The 23,364-nt window shown below is 45.4% G+C and overlaps 1 protein-coding gene across 4 annotated transcripts in view; it reads right to left on the bottom strand.

Moving 5' to 3' along the window:
* The window catches only part of LOC120398544 (ATP-dependent translocase ABCB1-like), a 65,854-nt gene that overhangs the window by 13,295 nt on the left and 29,195 nt on the right, over positions 1 to 23,364 (bottom strand). For 3 of the 4 annotated variants that reach the window (XR_005594519.1, XM_039526053.1, XM_039526055.1), the window contains 12 exons: positions 21,984 to 22,097; positions 20,421 to 20,531; positions 17,895 to 18,020; positions 17,193 to 17,396; positions 15,153 to 15,323; positions 14,298 to 14,459; positions 13,146 to 13,385; positions 9,811 to 9,957; positions 8,753 to 8,857; positions 7,455 to 7,532; positions 5,807 to 5,890; positions 2,544 to 2,747 (listed from right to left, as the gene is read on the bottom strand). Coding sequence is in view for 3 of the 4 variants with exons in the window: in XM_039526053.1 (XP_039381987.1) it covers positions 2,544 to 2,747; positions 5,807 to 5,890; positions 7,455 to 7,532; positions 8,753 to 8,857; positions 9,811 to 9,957; positions 13,146 to 13,385; positions 14,298 to 14,459; positions 15,153 to 15,323; positions 17,193 to 17,396; positions 17,895 to 18,020; positions 20,421 to 20,531; positions 21,984 to 22,097 (1,746 nt within the window). In the remaining variant the exon portion in view is untranslated. The remainder of the gene's footprint in view (positions 1 to 2,543; positions 2,748 to 5,806; positions 5,891 to 7,454; positions 7,533 to 8,752; positions 8,858 to 9,810; positions 9,958 to 13,145; positions 13,386 to 14,297; positions 14,460 to 15,152; positions 15,324 to 17,192; positions 17,397 to 17,894; positions 18,021 to 20,420; positions 20,532 to 21,983; positions 22,098 to 23,364) is intronic. The other variant, XM_039526054.1, reaches the window with a different exon arrangement.

Genomic DNA, 23,364 nt, shown 5'->3' with positions numbered 1-23,364 from the left:
CCTGCAGCCCCAGCCCTTCCAGTGTACCCCAACCTTCCTATACCCCAGCTCTACCAGTGCACCTGACCCGTTGCATGTCCCAGCTCTGTTAATGCACCCCAACACTACAGGAAAGCTACTGGATGCACATTCATGGGGAAATTGGAGGGTTCGTGGCTGACCAGAAATCATTACAAGCTCTGACACCTCACTGTTCTTGGAGATGGGGTACATCTATCAGAAAGGGGTCAGAGGATTTTTCTCTCAAACATAAAATTGTCAGTGTTTTGGAACACAAACCCTATCTGGGATTTCTCCCACCAGCCTGCTACAAACTCCACCCTCTAGCCATTCTGAAACACGACCAGGAACACTATGCCACTGGAACACAGCTGTCCTTCACCCCAGGCACTGCATGTGACTCAGATCAGAGGAGGGAGGAAGTGACAGCAATAGAGAAGTTTTCACAGGGAGTGAAAACTTCAGGGAGACGTGATCCCTGCTTGCAATAGGGAGGCCTCTGTATGGTAGTGGGGACGGGGGAATGCAGTGAATGGGTCAGAGGCATGGTGGGGGAGGTTTGCTGAAGCAGGGCCGGTGAGGCACAGCTGATGAATGTGTGTGTCAGGGGGTGCAGCTGGCTCAGCATGCTAATTGTGGAACACTATATGTACAACTGCCTATATGGCCACTACCTCCTAACACCACCAGAGCTTTTCCTGTTTAAAAAAAAATCTTGGAAATTCCATGGCAAAGAACGCCGTTAAATGCAGAGTTAAGGTTGCTTGGGGGTATCGTACCCCTGCAGAATGCTGTGTGGAACAAAACTCAAACTACTGAAAACCAGGAGATGCACAAGTCAGGTTGAGCATCCAAGCTTACCTCTGCCCTCTTTCCGCAGTGCCCAGTTAACACACATACCTTTGCTCTGCCAATCCCGCAGCTGCTGACATGTACAAGCTCTTCACCTCCTTTTACAGCCCATTCACTCTCACCCACGGGATTCCAGCTAACAATATTACAGGACAAGAAAAAAAAAGGCTGCCCACCTCATGTTCCAGCTGTTCCATAGAGCTGGCAGTAGCCAATGGGAATTATTTGCATATACTCCAGTTGCAATCAGGATGCTAGGTGTGCATACACTAAATGGTGGAGACAGTAATTGGGCCTGCTTGGTAAGTGTGTTGGTGATGTGAGGATGTGTGGATCACTCTGAGGTATGTGAGAGAGCAGAGCAGAGCTTAGGACAGGAGGAACCCGGTGTTTGCCACCCTCCGATGTCTGAACAAAGGGAGGAGCTAGGTTTGTACCTTGAGGGTCCTGTGTGCATCAGTACAGTGCAGAATTGTATCCCTTATATCATTAGCAGGGCACAGGGACTGTATTAGAAAGGATATTTTCAGTAGCGAGCTGCCATATGAGCAAGCTAAGCATTTATTATCTATCCACGCTACAGGCAAAGTGAGTGTGCTCAGTGGCAGATGGACCTGTACTGAAGAGCGGAGGAAGTAGTTAGCTCTGCTTGGTAGGTGTGTTAGTGAGACCTGTGGATGACTTGGAGATGTGTGACAGAGATATGAGGAGATCTGTGTGTGTGTGTGGAAAGGCAGGAGGTGCATGTGTACCTTCAGGATGAAGTATGTCTCAGTTCCATGTGGAATTGTGTAGGTTATGTCAGTAACAGGGCACGGGGCTTTAATTACAAAGGATATTGCCAGCTGTGAGGTGGAATTTGAAAGGATTCTAATGCTTTCAGGATGGCTAAGGGAAAGTGTAGGTTGAGATGGTATCGTGTATGTAACAGTAGCCCTACCCTTAAGCTGGGAGGTGCGAGTCCCAGCTTGCATAGATGTACTCACTGTGCATAGCCAGGGTGGCACGAGCAGTGGCTTGAGCTAGCCGCATGAGTACAAACCCACCCAGACCCCCTGGGCACATACTACTTGTGAGGCTCGCCCAAGTCACCATCCTGGCTACACTGCTCTTTTTAGTGCACTAGCTCAAGCAGAGCTAGCATGGGTATGTCTGTGAGACCTGGGAATCACCTCCCAGCTGAGATGTACCATCAGGGCATGGGAGCTGTAAAAGGCTGTAAAGCAGTTCTCACATTGTACGTGTCTGATATTCTTTTGGGGAGTGGGAAAGTGTGAGAGTGTACACCACGATCTGGAACCTTCTGAATTTGTATAGTGACAAGGGCCAGTGAGAGTACATGCACAGTGAGGCATAGCTGAAAGAGGCTAGAGGGAAGCTAGCATGGTCAACCTTCCCCTACCCCTTCTTGTCCTTTCATAGTGTTACATGGAATCCTGTGGGTGACAGTGAATGGACTGTAGAAGAAAGTGAAGAGCTTGAACATTTCAGCAACTGTGGGGTTGGCAGAGTAAAGCTATGTGTGTTAACAGGGAGCATTGGGGAATTATTGAAAGAGGGCAGAGTTAAGGTTGCATCACTGCTTTATTTAATATATTTTAAGAGTAATTTCTGTAGACAATCATCACTGACAATGTTGTCTTTAAAACGATATACCATGATACCCATTTAGTTTATACTGGAGATCTTACTCTGCCGGCCTCTTCCAAAGCTTTTTGATCTTTTGACGCATGACCAGCCACAGAGATCAGTCTAATAGCATTTGCAGCAATAATGAAAGGAATGCAGGCCAGGATAAGCAAAGTTAATCGCCAGTCATATACAAAGGCAATAATGATGGCGGACAGAAGGGTAGAGGCAGTCTTAGTCAACAAGCCAAGTCGGCTTCCGGTAGCCTATTAAAAGCAAAAGAGTCCAAAGTTAAAGCTAATTCCTGACACACTAAATAGAGATCAAATGTACAAAATCATTGTTCATTTAGGATCAAATATTCAGAGGGAGAAGAATCATAAAAATGTGCATTTAAAATGGACAGTTGTATATGCAAAAACCCATATGGACAATTACATATGCAAATACCCCTAGCTGTGGGTGAGGTTCAGGAAGACAGATGAAAATGTAGCCACATGGGCTCAATTCAACAAAAAATATCAGGGCCCTCCTGTGCCAGAGCGTAATCCCTCTGGAATGCTGCCTCAGGGAAGTGCAGGGAGGATACTGAAACCATGTTATCGCTGCAATCTGGGACGGGCCGTGTCAGAGCCTGGGAGCGAGTTAAGGCGGCTGCAGGAAATGACAGCAGGAGAGAGGGATTTCATTAGGGGAAAGGCACGGAAATCATGAAGAGCCAACAGCCTCTAATTTGGGGCATTTCAGTTATTGGGTGCCCAGCTTAAGGCATCTAGGGCCTAATTTTCATAGGTGCTGTATATCAGCTGAAGATAATGGAAGCTGCAGGTTCCCTGTTAGCAGCAGGAAATGAGCATTCACACTAAAGAGCTCTTCTCTCCTTGAGGATCTGCACATCCATGTCACCAAGAAATGTAAAAGTAATGATTGGCACAGCCATCTATGTAAACTGTGACAATACTCATGGCTCAGCTGAGCAAATAGTGGATTTTCCAGCTGGGGGCCAAACTGGAAAATCGAGGGGGAAAATTGATTTGATTAGATCTGAATCATTTTTGGGGGGGTCAAATAAAAAATAATAATTAATATTGACCAAAACATTTTGGTTGACTAAAAACTCCCCCTGCTCTGCCCCCCCACACAATTTTTTTTGTATTGATTTGGCCATTTTGCAGTGTTTTTCTCCTCTTTTTTATTTGGTCAAATTTGAAAATGAAATGCCATTTCAAAACAAAAGTAGAACTGGCATATTTTTACATGGTCAAAATGAAACATTTAGACTTAAAACAAATCTCCCTTCTTATCTCTTTTTACTATTTGTCAAATTTTACCTGAATTCATTAATAGATTTGGGGTCCCTAAAAATACGTATTTCAGCAAAAATACTATTAACTGAAAACATGTTGGCCAGCTCTACTCATGCCTGCAGATGAAATGGAAAGTTTTGTGGAAACAATCCATCTTTCAAATATCGCACTGTGGACAAACCAAGAAAACCTTGGATGGGAAGTATGATACTTTCTTTGGTAGCCAGAGGCTTTCCTGCCCTCAAGAGACTTTTGTGTTCAATAAAATTATAAAACCAAAGCAATGCCAAGATGAATTATTGCCATATACTCTGGGGCTTACACATAAAGATCACTTTGAGACTTCAGCTAGCACAACATACGGCTGCCCACTTACTTAGCAGTAGCCATGTTGGTTCCAGGCTATAGGAGAGAGAAGGTAGGTGAGGAAATATCTTTTATTGGACCAACTTCTCTTGGTGAAGAAGACCTAAAGAAGAGCTCTGTGTGAGCTCGAAAGCTTCTCTCTCACCAACAGAAGTTTGTCCAAAAGAAGATATTACCTCACCCACCTTGTTTCTCGCTCACTGATATTTCTTTGTTCTCCAGAGCAGGGGTTCTCACCCTTTTTCCTTCTGAGGCCTCCTCCAACATGTTACAAAAACTTCATGGCCCATCTGTGCCACAATAACTGGTTTTCTGCATATAAAAGCCAGGGCCAGCATTACGGGGTAGCAAGCAGGGCAATTACCTGGGGCCCCATCTCACAGACCGCCCCTCTCCCCCGCAAAGCAACATTGTTCAGGCTTTGGCTTCAGCCCCGTGTGGTGGGGCTCAGGGCCCTGGGCGTCAGCCCCATGAGGTGGGGCTTTGGCTTTCTGCCCTTGGCCCCGAGTCTAATGCTGGCCCTGCTTGGCGGATCCCCTGAAACCTGCTTGCAGCCGGTTGAGAACCACTGCTCTGGAGAATGCAATGTTCTCATGTTCATTTTGATCTATTAAGCTTTTTCATAGTTTGGATCCCATGCACCTGTTTTTCCTTGACAGCTGGGATGATGGACCTTATCCTCAAGAATTAAGTTGCAGTTTTTAAAGATTCAATTAATTGTACGTTCAGTCAAATATTTCATTGATTCCCACTCTGTGCTGGCCAGTAAAGAGGAGATGGGAGGGGGCATGAAATCTAGTGAGTCTGAGGATCTAGTAAGTCTAGTGAATCTGGGAGTTGAGGAAGGATTTTTTTTTAAGACAAGTGAAGTAGAAATTTAATGTTCTTTTAAACTACTGAATAAATCAAGAAACTTATTACTCTTTGTTCATGAGTGAATTTACTTTTATAAGTATGGCTGGTTTTTTTCTTCAGAATTTTTCAGATGGGGTCATGTGGTGGGGAGGAAAAGGGGAGGAAAGGGGAGATGGGCAAAGTCTGAAGAATTTGCCACTTACCTGCAGGATTTGCAGTGGCTCCTATCCTACCCCACTCCCCAAAGTCACACAGTCCCTCGTACTTCTGCCATCACTGACACTCTATTAATGACCACTCACTTCACCCCAGAAAGCACACATAAACAGGCTTCCTGTGCATGAAGTGCAGTGGACAGAGCTGGGAAGAAGAAATCTACCCATGACAACATGAGGCCAGGGCACTGACTGCAATGTAATTCTCCCACACTACAGCCCCTCCAAGCAACCAAAGTGGGGCTTTAGGGCCACTTGATAAACTGAAGATTTTGATCCATCAGGCCGTTTAAGTGGTGCAGAAGTGCTTACACTGGCCCTTGGACATGGCTTACTTTTAAAGTTACTAAGTTGTTTACTTAGCCACTTACAGCAAGGAAATGGAAGGTGTATGAACATCTGCCAAAGCTTCGATAATAGTCATAAATTGGGACTAGTGAAACTGTTTCCAAGACTATTTAAATGTGTCAGAGAGCCTCTAGAGTAGATTTACCAACTCATTTTCCAAAATAACTTCATCGCCCCTTGCCAACACTGCAATTCATAGTTGTAAGCAAAACGTAAAAACAAAAACAAACATACCCCTTTGATCTGTGAAGCGTCTGTAGCTAGTCTGGTTAACAAAACCCCTATGGCATTTTTAGCATCGTCGTACCAGCCAATCTCCTGCAAGGGAATAGATGGTTCCGTTATTTTTGCTTTTGCAAGTGAAATGTTCTTACCGTAACTCAGACTGGTCAGGGTCATTAGTACAATGTATGGACATTTAAAGCTTGACTAGCACGTGTGCGTGGGGAAGAGAGAGAGCCAACATAAGCACTAAGATACTCACTCTTCTTTTGTGATGAGCAACATTTGTCAGATAAACTGAAAACGATCTTAAAATAAACTATTCTTACCCGCAGAACATTAAACTTTTAACAATCCAGGTGCTAACAACTGCAAAAATTTTAGAATTTAGAGTCAAGTATGTGTCATGCACCATAATGACAGGTTTCAGAGTGGTAGCCGTGTGAGTCTGTATCAGCAAAAAGAATGAGGAGTACTTGTTCTTTTTGCACCATAATGAGAGTGCCTTCCATGCCAATACCAACAACGGACAGGCACAGTGCTCCTCTCCTACACGTTTTATATTACACTGACTTCTGTAGAGCTTTTCCTGATTGATATGGGTGCATATGGGAGGAGAATTAGCTTTATTATCCTTAAAGGTAGTGGAAAAGAAGGAGAGGTTTGGGTTTTTTTTGTAATATTCCCTCTCCTCCCCTATCCCCTTAGAATGTTCCTATGCATATGCAGAACCCTGTGATACCAAGTGCTACCAATGGGTGTTCATGGTGCCTAATTGTTCACCCACAGAGAATCCTCTGCAAGGAACAAAAAGAAGTGTATCCAGCAGGGGCGGCTTCAGGCCCTGGCACGCCAAGCGTGTGCTTGGGGCGGCCTGCCATGGGAGGCGCTCTGCCGGTCGCCGGGAGGGCGGCAGGCGGCTCCGGTGGAGGGTCTGCTGGTCCTGCAGCTTTACCGGAGCCAGAGCCGCCTGCCACCCTCCCGGCGACCGGCAGAGCACCCCCCGCGGCATGCTGCCCTGCTTGGGGCGGCAAAATGTCTAGAGCCGCCCCTGGTATCCAGGGATCCATCAGGAGGAAGTATCCAAGGACAGTCATCTTGCAATAGTATTATATTGTAAATCAGTCCTGATCCAGCTGGTCATCTTGACTAGTGAAACCACTCTAGTGAGCAAAGATAATGCTTTGAGAACCTACACCTGTTATGATATTGTCTGTTTGATGCTAACAGACCTAAACCTATTTATCTCAACATTTATATCATGACCATCAGGGTCAGATAGAGATTTAACTTCTGTTTTGTTAATCTTTGCAAATATACCAATGCGCTCAGATACATGCATGCTTTATACAGTCTTCAGTATGGTCGACATTGAAAGAGATGGTATCAAAATTAGACTGCTCTCCTAGCAGCACATGCTTTTGCTTTATTTTGTTTCGCGCGTGTCCTCAGAGATTTGCCGCTTGTGCATTGTTAAAGTGTCACTAAAAGGATGGGTTCTGTCGAAACTGTGTTGAAGGGAGTCTCTACACAGTCTGCATGGAACCAGGAATTTTCATGGTGTTATATAAACATCAGCCCACAAAAGCCATCTGGTTCACATGGCAGGAGTGCTGCATATTTGCTTTCTATCACTCTGACCCAGAAACGTGGCCCATACCTGCTGAAGCAATGCTTTGAATGACAAAGATCGCAATCTCTTGGTCAGAACTTCCCCAGACTTTCCAAACATGAATCCCTGAAAAGGGAGAATGGGAAATACAACAGTTGAATTGTATGTGCTGGGCTGTACAGTCATATTTAGAACAACCTGCTGTAAATGTGATGATATTTCAACCGTTCAGCTACACAATTTACAGAACCTTCACAGTGTTTTGGGAGATGGTTTCAGATGTTAGTTTAAAGCTGGTGAAAGGTACCATACACATTCCTGGAAACTGAAGTTTCATCGTACTGCCCCACCCATGTGCTTCCGCAGCCAGCTGCAGAGGTCAGCAGTGGAGTCACCTTCCCTGCTTACTCATTCCTTAGCCTCACTACTCACTCTGCTATCTAACAGTGCCGACTGGGACGGTGTTTTTTGTAACGTACACACCAATGTAGTGGAACTGAGCTGTGCCCAAACGCATTCTCCCTAGGACACACAACGGTCAGCAGCATCTTTCAGGCATTACTGCCCTGGGCTGCTTTGTAACTGGCAATCTGGAAGGGTAAGGCTCTGTATTCCATACCAGCTACTTGAGTCATTCAATGGCTTGGCTCTGAAACAGTTTATAAGAAACATAGTGAATACAAAGTTGCATTATGTTCCCAACATAGCCTCCAGAGCTGGTGAAACCATTTAGGCGACTTAGGCGGTTGCCTAGGGCACTGAGATTTGGGGAGCGCCATTTTCTTCGGCAGCGACCGCAGCGGACAGATCTTCGGCCGCCCCGGTCATTGCCAGCATTTAGGCAGAGGTAGCTGGGGCAGGGGAGCACGGTGAGGGCTGCCTGCAGCAAGTAAGGAGTGGGGGGGCGGCATGCAGGGGAATTGCCCACCCCAGCTCACTCCTGCCCCGCCTCATCCCCGAGCACACCATGGCTCCTTCACTTCTCCCGCCTCCCAGGCTTGCAGCACTAATCAGCTTAGGTGCCGCAAGCCTGGGAGGCAGGAGAAGTGAAGCAGCAACGGCGTGCTCGGGATGCTCATGCTCGTGTGCAGAGCAGGGGTGAGCTGGGGTGGGAGGGTGCCTCAGGTCAGAGGGTGGGGGGTGAGGAGCTGCCACAAGGGGGGTGCCTCAGGGCAGAGGGGGGTAGCTGCCGTAGGGGGGGAGGCTCAGGGCAGGGGCATGGAGGGGGGGGACGCAAGGTGGAAGTTTCGCCTAGGGCGCGAAACATCCTTGCACTGGCTCTGATAGCCTCTCAACGTATATGTATGTGACCAGATACTCAGCTTTGACTTTTCAATGTAGTTTACCTGGATGATGTGTGTTACTAAGCTGATCACTGCCAGGACAAGAAACATTAGAGAAAGCAACGTGGTGTTTTTGCTCCTTTTTTCAGGATCTGTTTCTTCAAAAGCCTATGTAAGAAGAGCACAAAGTGACCACCAGTTACAATAGCTCAGGAAACACTGTAGAAACTATTGAACTTCACCTTCTCTCAGCTCTTCCCCAGCACCTGAACTCTGCCACCTCTCAGCTTTTTGCTGCTGGCCAGGAGGTCACTCCACCTCTCCCAGCTGACCTACCTCTCATCAGCTGCTCCTTCTCCAACACTCCACCAGACCCTCTCCTCATTTGCCTGTGAGCTGCATTTCCACTAAACCCTGCCTCCAGGCTGCCACTTCACCAGCTCTTATCTGCCTTCCACTGAATGCTGTCACTCCGTCAGACCATTCACTGCCCCTCCAACTGACTACAACACCCCTCTTCTCTTGCTGAAGATAAAAGATTCCCTCAACATCTTGCTCCAACCATTCTCCCTGGCTGCTACTCCAACTCCCAGCAGCTTCCAACAATCATATACTGGAATCCAAAGGAAGACTCCATTTCTTTCCTGCAACGATTCGGGAATCAAGGGGTTAATTATTCAGACAGTCCCATGGATGTCCCTGGTACTTACAAACACGTTGGAATGCAAGGTACCTTGAAGGAGCTTACTGTCCGAAGAGAACGGGTACAATGCAAAGAGCAGGGTCAGGTACAAGGCAGGGAGTCTGCACAACAGTGGAGCAGGGTAAATGAAAACTGAGTTTGATAAGGGAAGGTGATTTGCTTCTCTGGAAAGGTGAAGTCATTCCAAATACGGGGCTGGAAAATAGGCAAGAAGTCCCAAGTGGGGAGAGGAGATTAAGAGCTTGATCAAGTTCCTACTGAAGTCAATGGAAAGACTCCTGTAGAGTTCAGTGACAGTGGGAGTAGAAGGAGGCTCTAAGGCATCACCAGAGAGGACTAGCTGGAGGGTCGGGCAGCATTTAAAGTTCTGCATTTGTGCCTGGTTCAAGTTAGTTTACCATACAGTTTTGATACTTACCCCAACGATTTTTCCATATATAACTGCAAATGCAGGGTGGACGCCACCAGAGAAGGCAGCAGCAATCACACCAAAGAATATATGCAGCCACTCAGGTTTGTTCAGAGCCAGGATTCTGGAATAAGGCACAGCAGGGAGATTTTCCTCCTACATAAGAAATAAAATTCAGCTGTTCACTGAAAGTTGTGGAACATGACAATTTCCTCAGCTAGGGGGTAAATCAGTAAACTGTCCTAGCAACTGTTCACAGATCATTCACCCCAGCCTGCAATGTACACACTGAATGAGCAAACATATTGAAGATTTTGCCGCTCTGTAATTTAAGGTCTTAAAACTGCTATTGCAAGTCAAAAAAATCTGCAGGCATCAATTTAACAAAAGGCTAATGGGGGGGAGGGGGTCTATATAGTTCAGTGAAATGTCAAATAGGGTCAGTGACCATGGATTGCAACTTTAACACATGAATCATTAGAACGACCTAAAAGTCTCACTGTTTTTTGTGCTCAGACTAGTCTAGTTCAGCCTCTGCTAAATGCTAGTGGGATGGCAGTAATACAATTGAGTCAACTTATGTCAATTAGTCTGTTTTATCTTTTACAAAATACAGACTATGAATCATTACCAGATGCATGGAAAAGGCATATGAAACAGTGATTTAGGCTTCATCTCCCTTGAAAAATACATGGCAGCTCAATTCAGCTTCACAAAACTATTCAAAATGTCCATACATTTGTTGAGGAAGTTGTGGAAAATGCAATGAAAACATAAGAACTGGTACAAATTATTAGATGAGGTTCTGAGCCAGTTGTGGTGGTCTCACCTGATTATCTTTGCCTGTGTTTCAGATACTGGAAAAGCCTGCCCACGCTTCAATCATACAAGCCTGCTGAACTTTGTGACATCAATAATTTCATGTCTTCCTGTCTGATTTCTTCACTTTACTGCAAACAATATGAATTCTGAAGCCATGTATCTTGCCATCTATTTCCTCTGACAAGGCCCAAATGCAACAGTTATGAATAGATAAAAAGTGTGTTCTGGACTTCTGGGCGGTACATTGTAAGAATGCATCCGGTGCTGCTTATTGTTTGCATGGTGTTTTACCAGTAGACTGTACTAGAATATAAAAAGAGCTCCTAGAACAGGGTTTCTTCACTGGTGGGTTGCGACCCAAAATTGGGTCATCTGAATGTGTTGAAGGATCACAGGGCTGGCTGGGCTCAGCTCCCCTCTCTGGGCCAAATCTGAGCAGTGCTGCAACCTCTGAGGTTGCAACACCCGGAGTAGGGAGCCAAGCCCAGCTAGTCCTGCGGGACAAGAGCTAGGATCTGATTTGTTTAAACCTGTGTTTCCCCTGAAGATTCCCAATTCAAGTATTCACCCAGGTCAATGCTGCATATGACAGGTTCATAGCAAAGGTGACATGGCTTATGACCTTTTTAAAAAAGAAAATACAATGACCTCTGTTCCTATTCTCACAAGGCATCACTAAAGTTTAGGATTAAACTGAATTGTAACACTAACCTCTGTGGCAAACCCAAGACAAATGGCTACAAAGGGAGGGGTAGTAATTAGTCCCAGGGGGTTAAAAGGCCTCTCCCAATCCACTGAGTAGAGATAACCAGGGGGAAACCACTGAGCAGCAGAGTATGGGGAGAAGGTGACCAGCCCTCTGTGGAGAAAGTAGTGGTTCGGGACTATTTAGAAAAACTGGACGAGCACAAGTCCCTGGGACCGGATGCGCTGCATCCAAGGGTGCTAAAGGAGTTGGCGGATGTGATTGCAGAGCCATTGGCCATTATCTTTGAAAACTCATGATGAATGGGGGAGGTCCCAGATGACTGGAAAAAGGCTAATGTAGTGCCCATCTTTAAAAAAGGGAAGAAGGAGGATCCGGGGAACTACAGGCCAGTCAGCCTCACCTCAGTCCCTGGAAAAATCATGGAACAGGTCCTCAAGGAATCAATTCTGAAGCACTTGGAGGAGAGGAAAGTGATCAGGAACAGTCAACATGGATTCACCAAGGGCAAGTCATGCCTGACTAACCTAACTGCCTTCTATGAGGAGATAACTGGCTCTGTGGATGAGGGGAAAGCAGTGGATGTGTTATTCCTTGACTTTAGCAAAGCTTTGGACACGGTCTTCCACAGTATTCTTGCCAGCAAGTTAAAGAAGTATGGGCTGGATGATTGGACTATAAGGTGGATAGAAAGCTGGCTAGATCGGGCTCAACGGGTAGTGATCAACAGCTCCATGTCTAGTTGGCAGCCGGTTTCAAGTGGAGTGCCTCAAGGGTCGGTCCTGGGACCGGTTTTGTTCAATATCTTCATTAATGATCTGGAGGATGGCGTGGACTGCATTCTCAGCAAGTTTGCAGATGACACTAAACTGGGAGGAGTGGTAGATATGCTGGAGGTTAGGGATAGGATACAGAGGGACCTAGACAAATTAGAGGACTGGGCCAAAAGAAATCTGATGAGGTTCAACAAGGATAAGTGCAGAGTCCTGCACTGAGGACGGAAGAATCCCGTTCACTGTTACTGACTAGGGACCGAATGGCTAGGAAGCAGTTCTGCAGAAAAGGACCTAGGGGTTACAGTGGACGAGAAGCTGGATATGAGTCAACAGTGTGCCCTTCTTGCCAAGAAGGCTAATGGCATTTTGGGCTGTATAAGTAGGGGCATTGCCAGCAGATCGAGGGACTTGATCATTCCCCTCTATTCGACATTGGTGAGGCCTCATCTGGAGTACTGTGTCCAGTTTTGGGCCCCACACTACAAGAAGGATGTGGAAAAATTGGAAAGAGTCCAGCAGAGGGCAACAAAAGTGATTAGGGGGCTGGAGCACATGATTTATGAGGAGAGGCTGAGGGAACTGGGATTGTTTAGTCTGCAGAAGAGAAGAATGATGGGGGATTTGATAGCTGCTTTCAACTACCTGAAAGGGGGTTCCAAAGAGGAGGTCCCTTCCAACCCTGATATTCTATGATTCTATGAAATAAGGTTGAGCTGGAAAAGGGGTTACCAGGGAACTAATTAGATTCATCTGGCTCCAACTGCTGGAGACCTTTTTAAACCCTCCCTGGCAAGGAAGCAGGAGGGAGAGTGAGAGAAGCAGGGAAGCTGCCAGCAAGTAGGTGCAGCAAGGCTCTGAATCCTTCCAGCAAGGAAGGCTGCACTCTGTCCCCAGAAGGGGAGAAAACAAGCACAAGGGACTGACTGTGGGAAGGATTAGCCAGGCCCTGTGCTACCTAGAAGGGTTTGCTTTGCCCAAGCCTGTGTCTCCAAGGCTAAAAAGGACTGAGCCTGCTGAGAGAAGAAGGTACTTTGCCACACCTCTTTCTCCTTTGTTTTCTTCTTTTCAGATGACTTTTTCTTAGAAGAGGTCTTTCTGCTTTTATGCCTTCTGGATCTCTTAGGAATGCTTCCCATCTCAATGATTCCTGGTTCTTCAAAACCACCAAGATCAGTCAGGTTCTCCATCCTGAGATCCTCTAGCTCCTCTTCCCCATAGTCTTCATCTTCTGTCTTTTCATCATTTTCTGATATCTCATTTTGAGTGTTTCCACCATGATCCTAGTGACAAGCAAGGAATAGTGATACACAGTCACAAGACAGTTTGCAGCAAGGGGAAGGAACATGTACTTGGTAAGGAAACAAACAAAAACACCACCACTTTGGCTACATGGTCACTTTCACATCGTAGTTTGTATAGGCCAAGTTTTCTGCCAGTATAAGTTGATGCAGTTGCAACTTACACCAGCAGAGAATTTGGCTCTGTATGTCCCCCCCGCACTATCTATATAGTTCTGTGATAATGTCATCCACCTCTTTTGCTCAGTTATGTTTTTGACTCATTACATTGGGTAAATGTGAAGCTACAGGAGAAAAACAACCACTTCCAACTCAGAAACAAGATTGACTGATCAACTTCCACTCAACTAGAAAACATACAGAAACTGGAAAGTGAAAATGGCCCAGCTGTTTCAGTGCAGAACCTGCATGTGTCAGCAATAGTATCAATGAGATCATAGGCGCCGATACTGTGGGTGCTCTGTGGCACAAGCAGCCACCAAAAAAAATAGGGGGTATTCAGCACTTGCAGGGCTGGATAATCTTTTGAGGGCCCCAGCACCTGGACTGTGGCCCTTCCCCAATGGCCCACTCACCACTCCGCCCCAAGGCCCCTCCCCCGATTGGCCTCTTCCTCCCCAAGGCCCCATCGCACTCGAACAAGAGGCCTCGCTCTTGCTCAGCCTCTTATCCCTGAGGCCCACTTGTGCTCTGCCCCTGCTCAGCCTCCCTGCCCCCGCCCAGAGGCCCTGCCCACAGGTCACATGGGAGGGGGAGGGGGACAGAGAGGAGCACCCACCAGCAAATACAAAAATCAGCACCTGTGAGTGAGATATGCAGATAATTTTCTGGAGCAGAGAGATGGCCAGTAAATCTGAAGCACTTAGTCAGGAGTGCTCTATCACATCTCATTACCTGCTGCATCACAAGAGAATAGTAGACACCCTTCTGTGTCATGAGTTGACTGTGTGTTCCCTGTTCAACAACAACACCGTTGTGAAATCCAGCGATAATGTCAGCTGTTCGGACTGTGGAGAGCCGGTGAGCTATCACAATGGTGGTACGTCCAGCCCTAGCCTTACCGGGGGAAAAGCCAGAGAGATTTATTTTAAAATGTGGTGAACCCCCCACCCCAGAAAATCCCTACCTAACAGTGTGGAAAATACAAGCGTAAAAGCCCTGCTGACCCTTTATAGCTGATCATTATCTCCACGCCTGCTGTATGATTTAACAATCAAAGGACACTTCTGATTACAAAATCCACATTTATAATAATGACAGGGGAAAGTGGATTAATTTTATAGGCGCCCAGTTTTTGGCAACCTGGCAGCCCTATGCCACCTGAACCAAAAGCTCAGTTACTGCAGGGTGGGGAGAAGTGCCGGGTCATTAACGCGCACCAGCCTCTGCTCAGCTGGGCCATCTCTTATCTGCAGGCAAGCTCCTTGAGACAGTCCAGCAAGCAATGGGGCAGGGGGGAAAGGCACGTGTGATGGAGACAGGGCCTCAGGGGAAGAGGTGGAAGATGGGGAGGGGCCTCAGGGGTGGCAACCTAAGGTTGTTTAATGGAGTTTTGATTAAATATTACAGGGTCATATCCTGACATCAAAATTTGAGCATGCATCCCTATTGATTTCAATGCCCTCCTTGAAACAAGCAGAGAGCTGTGCTTAAAAACAGATGGCATGCTATAGCCTTTAATGTCAAGCTTGCCATATGGTTGTTGTGCTTCTTAATACTGATTGATAACTCTAGCAATAGGATTCCTACCTTATCAAGAGCTGCTTGCACAACAGATTCACTCTGAGTGTCCAGAGCAGACGTGGCTTCATCCAGCAGCAGAATCCTGGGATTCCTTGCCAGGGCACGGGCAATAGCAATTCGCTGTTTCTGCCCTCCACTCAGCTGAGCTCCCCTTTCCCCCACCATGGTGTTAAATTTCTGAGAAAACCAGAGGAGCGTAGAGATTGCAGAAGCGGTCAGTTGAAATCCTTTTACACCCCCGACCCCCATCTTATTGTTACTATCACAAACAGAAATTCCCCCTTTTAAAAGTTTTATGATGGATGCTACAATAAACACTTTAAGAATAATTACTTCTAAAAGAACTGTCTTGGCCAGTTACATTCAGTGTTTTTTCCCCTTGTGGCAGAGGACAGTTTAAAATTCCTAATGATCAGTTTACATTTTTGGCTCTATCTCACCTTCTAGTTGGCCAGAAATTAGTATGTGGTGGGATGGTTTTCTATTAGCTTAAAGGATGTACTCCAAAATTAGATTTTTCGATTATTATAAAAAAGAAGCAACTGAAGTGAAAAAACAGACGAACTGGCTGAAGGAATCCAGCCATTTGATTGGCTAACAATACTAACCAGTGACTATTCAGGACACATCAAAGCTATTTTGTTTGCCAATCTCTACCCAGTTTAAAAAACAAATAGAAAAAGACGGAAATATTGGAAGTGGGAAAAGACAGATAATACTTAGCAGAAGAAAACAGAATAAAAAGAATGTGATAAACTGAAAAATTTCTCATTGTCCAAAGAAATTCCTTATCCACCCTATTAAAAAATGTTGCCACATGACATACAGTTAGTATAGTAAATCAAAAACATTGTGGGCCTGTAGTGAGGTGGTGGGATACCCCACAGCCCTGCTGAGGGACGGACCTCCCCTAACAGCAATGTGGGCGGAGTCAGTGGGTCCTACGCCCGCCCCTCAGAGGTCACGGCGCAGACCCGGAAGTATAAACGCTCACCGTCAGAGCTCAGTTGGGAACCAGCCGCCGGAGAGGCCAGACGTCTGCAACCAAGCTCCCTCTGGGGAGACAGCAGAAGGCTGTGGCTGGCCTGAGTTCGCACCGGGCCAGCCAAGCCTACCCCTCGCTCGTTACCACGGCGAGGACTGGCCGAGCCTACCCCGAGCTCGTTACCCCGAGAAGGGCTGGCCGAAGCTACCCCGCTCCAGCTACCCCGAGGAGGAGCCGAGCTTGCCTCTTGCCCGCTTCCCCGAGGAGGAGCCGAGCCTACCATCCGCTACTTACCCAGAGGAACCGATGGTGTTTGAGACCGCCAGCGATGCTACCACAACTCAGGTATCCTACAAGGGGGAGTGTGGAAGTAACCCGGGGGCAGCTGGCCCCAGTCTGGCTGCAACACTGCCAGAGCCTATGTCAGTTTGTTGCAGCCAGGATCCCCACTGACAGCAGCGAGTTTCCACCGCTGCTAGGGCCCCGGGCTGGGACGCAGTGGAGTGGGAGGGCCTGCATCCTACCTGTCACCCACTCCTTGGTCTGGAGAGGCTAGGACCTCCTGTTGTTGAACTACTGACTCAGCCCCGGCCTAAAGACCTGAGTCTTTGACTATTTGCTTGCTGCCCCGCCCTGACCCAGGGCATGGGCTGCTATTGAACTGCTGACTAAGCCCCTGCCAAAGGGCCTGAGTCTTTGGCTGTTTGTTTGCGGCCCCGCCTTGACCTAGGGCCTTGGCCACCATTTAACTATTAGCTCAGCCCCCGCTCCAAGGGCCTGAGCCCCTAATTGAGTGTGCGTTATTCCCCATGACCGCAGAGTCGATGGCCGGCGAACTAGAGTGAGGGACGAACCACGGCAAAGCCGCACTACAGGGCCAAATTGTCAATTGGAATAAATGACAACATATCAGTGAAAAGCTAGTGAAGCGCAATCTATTTGCACCAGCAGAGAATTTGGGCCACAAAAATTCAGAAGAACTGAGAAAGAGAAAGAAAGAGAGAGCGAGAAACCAAAGAATTCGTCATAGTTATAAGGTGCTCAAAAGTACATCAACTCACATCAGGCAGTCTGGATATAAAATCAAAAGCATTGGCTTCTTTAGCTGCTTTCTCAATTTCAGAATCAGTAATATCCTCTCTGCCACAGCGAATGTTCTCAGCTATTGTTGTAGCAAACAAAATAGGCTCCTGGCTTACAAGGCCAATACGTTCTCTTAGCCACTTTATATTAAGTGTCCGAATATCTTGTCCATCTAAGGTAATCTGAGTGGAAAGGCATAAATGAAGAGTTAGAGGAAATGTATCATGTTTCAAATAATTAGTTGTTATAATGGTATAATAATAATGATATAATTATTGACTTAAGTATTTGTTTAGCAAATAGTTATTCTCACATGGAATAAAGCAATAAAATTTAAACAAAATGACCAGGAAAAATTAAAAATATATCTTCACAATCACCTCAGACTAGAAGAATGGAAGGAGCAGGATAAACCAAAAGGATATCTCCAAATATTTAAATCCAAATTTTGACTTCCCTTAATATCAGTAAAGTCCTATCTAAATTTGTACAATATTCTCATCATCATGGCATACAAGTAATGAAAAATCAGATTCAGAATTTCTTTGGATGCTACATATCTTTTGTTCTTTTAAGAATCCAATTTTGTGTAATGTCCTTTTAAAATATAGGTGTAATCTAGTCAGGAAATTAATCTTCATCCTAGCAGCCAGGAATATCCACAGTTCATCCAAACTAACCTCTCCTTGGACTGGATCATAGAATCTCTGTAGCAGCTGAATAGCAGTACTTTTGCCACAGCCACTGGAGCCAACCAGAGCGATGGTCTTCCCCGATTGAACTTTCAGGTTCAGGCCCTTGAGAATCTGGAAATATAATCTTTATATGTTAGTCCAATACATATAGAGCTACTTAAATTAATGGTTTGTTTAGAAAAAACATCATGATCAAGCCAATAATGAGAGGTCTGGTCTAACAGTGTACTGGACTCCCAGGCCTGCTTTCAGTCCTTTGTTCCAATCCGGGTTGGAAAGCACTTTGAAGATGACAAGAAAAAGTTTTTATTACTAATAACAATTTTGCTTTGTTCTATTCTTATTCTGTAAAGACTGCCCTAAGAAAAACCCTTTGGCTCTGAAAACAAAGTGGGTGTTTTAATATCCCCAATGGAATGAAGAGTCAGGGTTCGACAATCTCTAGAATTTACTAGGGAGGGATTAGTTTTGCAGTAATGACACCTTTTGTTACTATGTTCACATTTAGGAACATTTTACCTCAGTCCGTTTATCCAATCTTATAAATGTCTAATATTATTAGTGACCAAAATATTTGTCTTCTATGGGAACTCTTACGTATATTGTATATTTAGGCTGATTTATGACTACACATTTTTTTCAATAGAAGATCAAAAAAACAGTAATATTGTTCTCATCTCCTTATACTATACCAGAAGAGCTCCAGTTTTCCAGTAAGCTAATAGCAGATAAGCTTTGGTGTTTGCTTGACCAAGCAAGAGCATCATTCTCCACCCCTTTAACATCATTTCTCATTACGACCATCCCATCTCTAACCTCCCTTTTTAGGTAAGGCAGGAAAGCGCGTGTCAAGGTAACGCTGACAATAACTAGAATCTTCAGCTCTCTCTGACCCAGTTCATTCCAAATTTAGGACTTAAATGGACATTGCCTTGATCTGGTCTGTTGATCATCTTTGGCTGGTGATTGATGAGAACCAGGTATCCAGGATGATTCTTTTAGCTTTGCCAGCTATCTCTGATACCATTGATAATGAGCCACTGCTGACACAGGGCGAACTCTGGAAGGGATGGATGGAATCATTCTTGAATGCCTCCATCCCATTCCAGTTACAGGCTCAAACTGTGGCTCATCCGGCCCAGGGTTTCTCCTGTGTAGAGTGATGTGGGATTCTATCTTGTCACCCTCCTGCTCAGTTTGTATGCAAGACCATTAGGGGAAGACAGTGAGACATTACAGACTACGCTGACTTCAGTATTCAGTTAACATAGCTCTAGGTCTCTGTTTCATCAGACCCAGCTTGGAGAAGTCGACTGGCTTAGCCAGCAAGTTACAGGGTGGGTTTGATGCAGGCAAGTCAGCTGTGACTCACCTCAGAGATGATTGAGTTTATGCTTGTAGGTTGGAGGAACTTATCAGAAGAAATGGCAGAGCTAACAGCAGCACACTCAGGTGAGTTTGTAACCTGTTGGATTCACAGCTGCTTTTGCACGCAGGAAGCAGTAGCGGCTAATAGCATTTTGTTTGTCTTTTACACTTGTCCAGAAGGTTCTGAACTTTCAATTCTGGTACAGATGTCAATCCAGAGAAAATATTGGATTACTGCAAAGTACCATACATGGGACTGTACAACAAGATGACTCCCCTCACAAACTTCAGCAGGTGGAGAGTATGGCAGTCTGTTTCTTAGAGGGCATTTTCTGTAGGGAGAATCTTACCTCCATGCTCTGTGATCTGCACTGGCTTCCATTTCATTGTCAGGAGTGATTTAGAATAATGGTTTAACCAATAGGCCTTAAAATAGGTTGAGTCCTGGCTATCTCCAAGATCACCTATCCCCACATGGGATATCACAGCAGCTGAGATCTTCTGAAGCACTGACACAAACAGCTTTCTGGGTTTAACCACATGAGGGCTGGAGGTGAGGCATTCTTGGTGAGCGAGCCTGAACGAAGAATTTGCTTCTGATTCAATTCACCAGAGGCCAAATTTACTCACCTTCAGGTTATGTTGTAAGCCCCATTTGTTCTCCCTTGCTTTTTGCCGCAGGTGAAAATGAAGAAAAGGTGGACAATGGTGGTGAAGACAGAGCGTTAGTTTTGGGAGGACATTCATCCTTCTTTATTGTTGTATTTTTATAACTATTATAATAACATTTAGCTCTTACATAGTACATTTCATCCATATATCTCAAAGAGGAGGTCAGTATTACTATCTCCATTTTACAGATGGGGAAACTGAGGAAGAGAGGTGAAGTGACTTGCCAAGTGTTATTTTGCAGGCCAGTGGCAGAGCTGGGAATAGAATCCTGGTCTCTTGAGTCCTCACCCAATGTTCTTTCAGCAAGACCACACTGTGGTGTATAAATACCCAGAGTACAGGATGGGCACTTTAAAAAAAACTGAATTATAATAAACACATTAAATTGATAAAATATCAGTTTTCTTTTTGGTCACACAGACAATGGCAGCAGCTTTTCATTGCAAAGATGAATTTTAAAAGATCACTTACTTTAACATCAGGTCTAGATGGGTAACTGAAATGGATGTTTTTGAATTCAATCTCTCCTTTGAGCTTGTCTGGTCTGTATCCTTCCTTGGAACTGCTATCTAGAAGACGGTGCTGGAGAGAGATTTTAAAAAGGTATCACACATTTCTGTGATTTTACAGTTGTGGCTTTTGATGGATAAGTTGTTTAGGACAGTAAAAGAAACACTGCAACACTACATAGCAGTTTAACTGATCAACGGTTGCTGTATTTCACCCAAGAGGATTCTGCATATCAGTGAAATGCAATCCTTGTGTCTACCCTGCAAAGCATTTTGGGATGGGGACAAGGAAAGAACAGGAGCAACTAGAATAATAAAACATCAACTATACCTTAAATCATCCATCTCCCAACATTTACAATGGGCCCAAATCCCTTAGCTCCCTCCCAGCATCTGCCTAGGCAGAATGTGGGTTGAGAATCAGCTCTTGGAGGACTGATGCAGCCTGCAATTGTTGGTTGGCTTAAAATGCAGAAGCAAAATAAAGAAACTGGGGATTTATTACTGGCGCTACATAGCCTGACCTGGAATTGCTCCTCCACTTCCCATGTTGCTGATCTCTGTTGGACTGACACTTTTCAATGACCCAGTAACCACCAGCAGAGTTCAAATCTTCTCTTTGAGTAGGAATGGGAAGTTTAAAGGGGACCTCCTAGGCTCTCTCTGCAACACTCCAAGACCAGCAAAACGAAAAACAAAACAAAACCCTGCTCTCTGAGTTCTGGTTTCTGATTGGTTCTGGTAGTAGCTGCTAGCTTGTTTTATCTCCATCCAGGACTCTAGGCAATCTGGGACACAGAGTCCCGAGTCTCTATAGCCATTGTTGCTGTAGTCCAGGGCGAATCCCCTAAAGATTTGCTTAATGTAATAGGTCAGGAACAACCAACTCCAGAGGTGGTTACACAGAGTTTGAGCACCCTTAATTTAGTTTCTCTGGGCAAAATTCTGCCCTTTGTTATATCCACACAACCTCACTGACATCCATCAGCATTTATGGCCATAACAGAGGACAAAACTCAGCCCTTTGTTCTAACCTAATATGAACCTGAGACTGCAGATATATAACAAACTGCTGTACAAAATTCTAAGAGTTAGTTACTGAAAGTGTGGCATCCCTCTTCCCCAGCAACAGTATTACCAGAGCTTTCAACAGCACTGTTAATCTCCAAATCAAAAGCGGTTGAACTGAAATCATGTCCACTCCATATACTTGTGTTTTAAAGAGCAATGTCATTTCACTTAGCTCTTCACCACTTACTCTAAAAAATAAATGAATGAGGGAGTGACAAACCTAACAGGAACGAGGGCCCCAATCTGTAAAATTGAGCTATAGATCTCAATTTCCCCCAAGTTTGCAATAAGCTCATTTAGGGCTTTGGTTAAGGCTTGTGTCTCCTTAATATGAAGAGAAATGTCATCTTACTTTTGTTTTCAGTGGTCTGAGTCTATGGAGTTCATCCTCTTTTTGGATTTTTCGAGAAATAAATCAGAAATTTCAGACTGCTAGAAAAGTGACATTAAGTACCTTACTGATGACCTTGTACACCTCATAGGCAGCACCTCGAGCATTGGCAACACTCTCCAAGTGTAGGGAGCCCTGTCCGAGAAAGAATGTGCTACGGACCACAGAGAGTAATACCTACAGGGAACAAAAACAGGAGCTAGTGTACAGTGGGTCCAGATCTGCAGTTTCCTTAGTGCTAAATGTCATGATAATCCTGGTGGTTCTGTAAGAGCTTTTCCAGAAAAAAAAATATAAAAAAATAAAATCAAAACTACGATTTCAGGTTGCATTTTTCCAGCTCACCCAGTTGTTATTCTTTTGCTGGATTTGACACAGGACGTGGTGAATGTAGCTATTGTGTGCAGCCACATGCCCTTTAACAGTTGGATTAGCTTTTTTTGTTGCTGCTGCTTTCATTAACTCCCATTAAGAGAATAAATAGTGAAATTAGACATCTCTCCATCTCTTTGCAATATTAAAAACCTCAGCGTCCTCAAAGAGAGTTAATCCACAGTTTCCTAAGGCCCCAATCCTTCAAAGCTCATCTTTTACATTATGCCTTGTGACTAGTTCCACTGACGTTAAGTTCTCATCAGAGGTCAATGGGGCTACTCACAGTGCATAAAGTGAAGCACATACCTAAGTCTTTGCAGGATCAGGGCCTTATTCCTTTCCAAAGGAAAAATAATCTAAAAGTTTTGGTAAAGTATAATAATCCCTTGCAGGGATTTAAAAAAATGAAAGATGGTCACATGGCTGTGACACTGGCAGACCAGGTGCCAGCTCATGACAAAGCCCCAGACCTCACTGAATGTTTACAGATGTATAGCTGAACGCCAGGCCAAATCACTTGTTTATTAGTATAGATCAAAGTGATTGTTAAATGTATAAGAATGTATTTGGTGTTTAAACTTCATGAAAACTAATGGGATGTTCATCCATTGTTTTAACTAATGCATTGTTTTCACTTATCTGGATCCCGTTATAAAGCTGTAGCAAACATTCACATAGTGTTTGCCCTGTCAGTAAATAACCCATCAAATGAGCAGGGCCAGCTCCAGGCACCAGATGAGAAAGCACATGCCTGGGGCGGCACATTGTAAGTGATGGCATTCCGGCCAAGCTTGGGGCAGCCAGCCCAGCCCTGCAGGGACACGGACCCTGGCCCGGGGTGGGGACAGGAACTAGCAATCCCCGCTGCTCATCGTGCCGCCAGGCTCCCGCGGACGTGCCACTCCCTGCCGCCTGCACTAGCCTCCGCCTCCCGCGCCACTCTGAGCCCGGCCTGGCCGAGCGGCCTTTAAAGGCACGGCTGAGCCACCACCTCCTGCAGCCCCTGGGCACCGGAAGGAAGGAGGGTTCTGCGGCAGCCCAGTGGGCAGCGGAGGGACGGTTCTGCGGC

This window comes from Mauremys reevesii, linkage group 2, assembly GCF_016161935.1.
Source record: "Mauremys reevesii isolate NIE-2019 linkage group 2, ASM1616193v1, whole genome shotgun sequence".
NCBI classification, from domain to species: Eukaryota; Metazoa; Chordata; order Testudines; family Geoemydidae; genus Mauremys; species Mauremys reevesii.
Note: the sequence above shows the minus strand (reverse complement) of the source record. Positions and strands in the feature narration are given on the sequence as shown.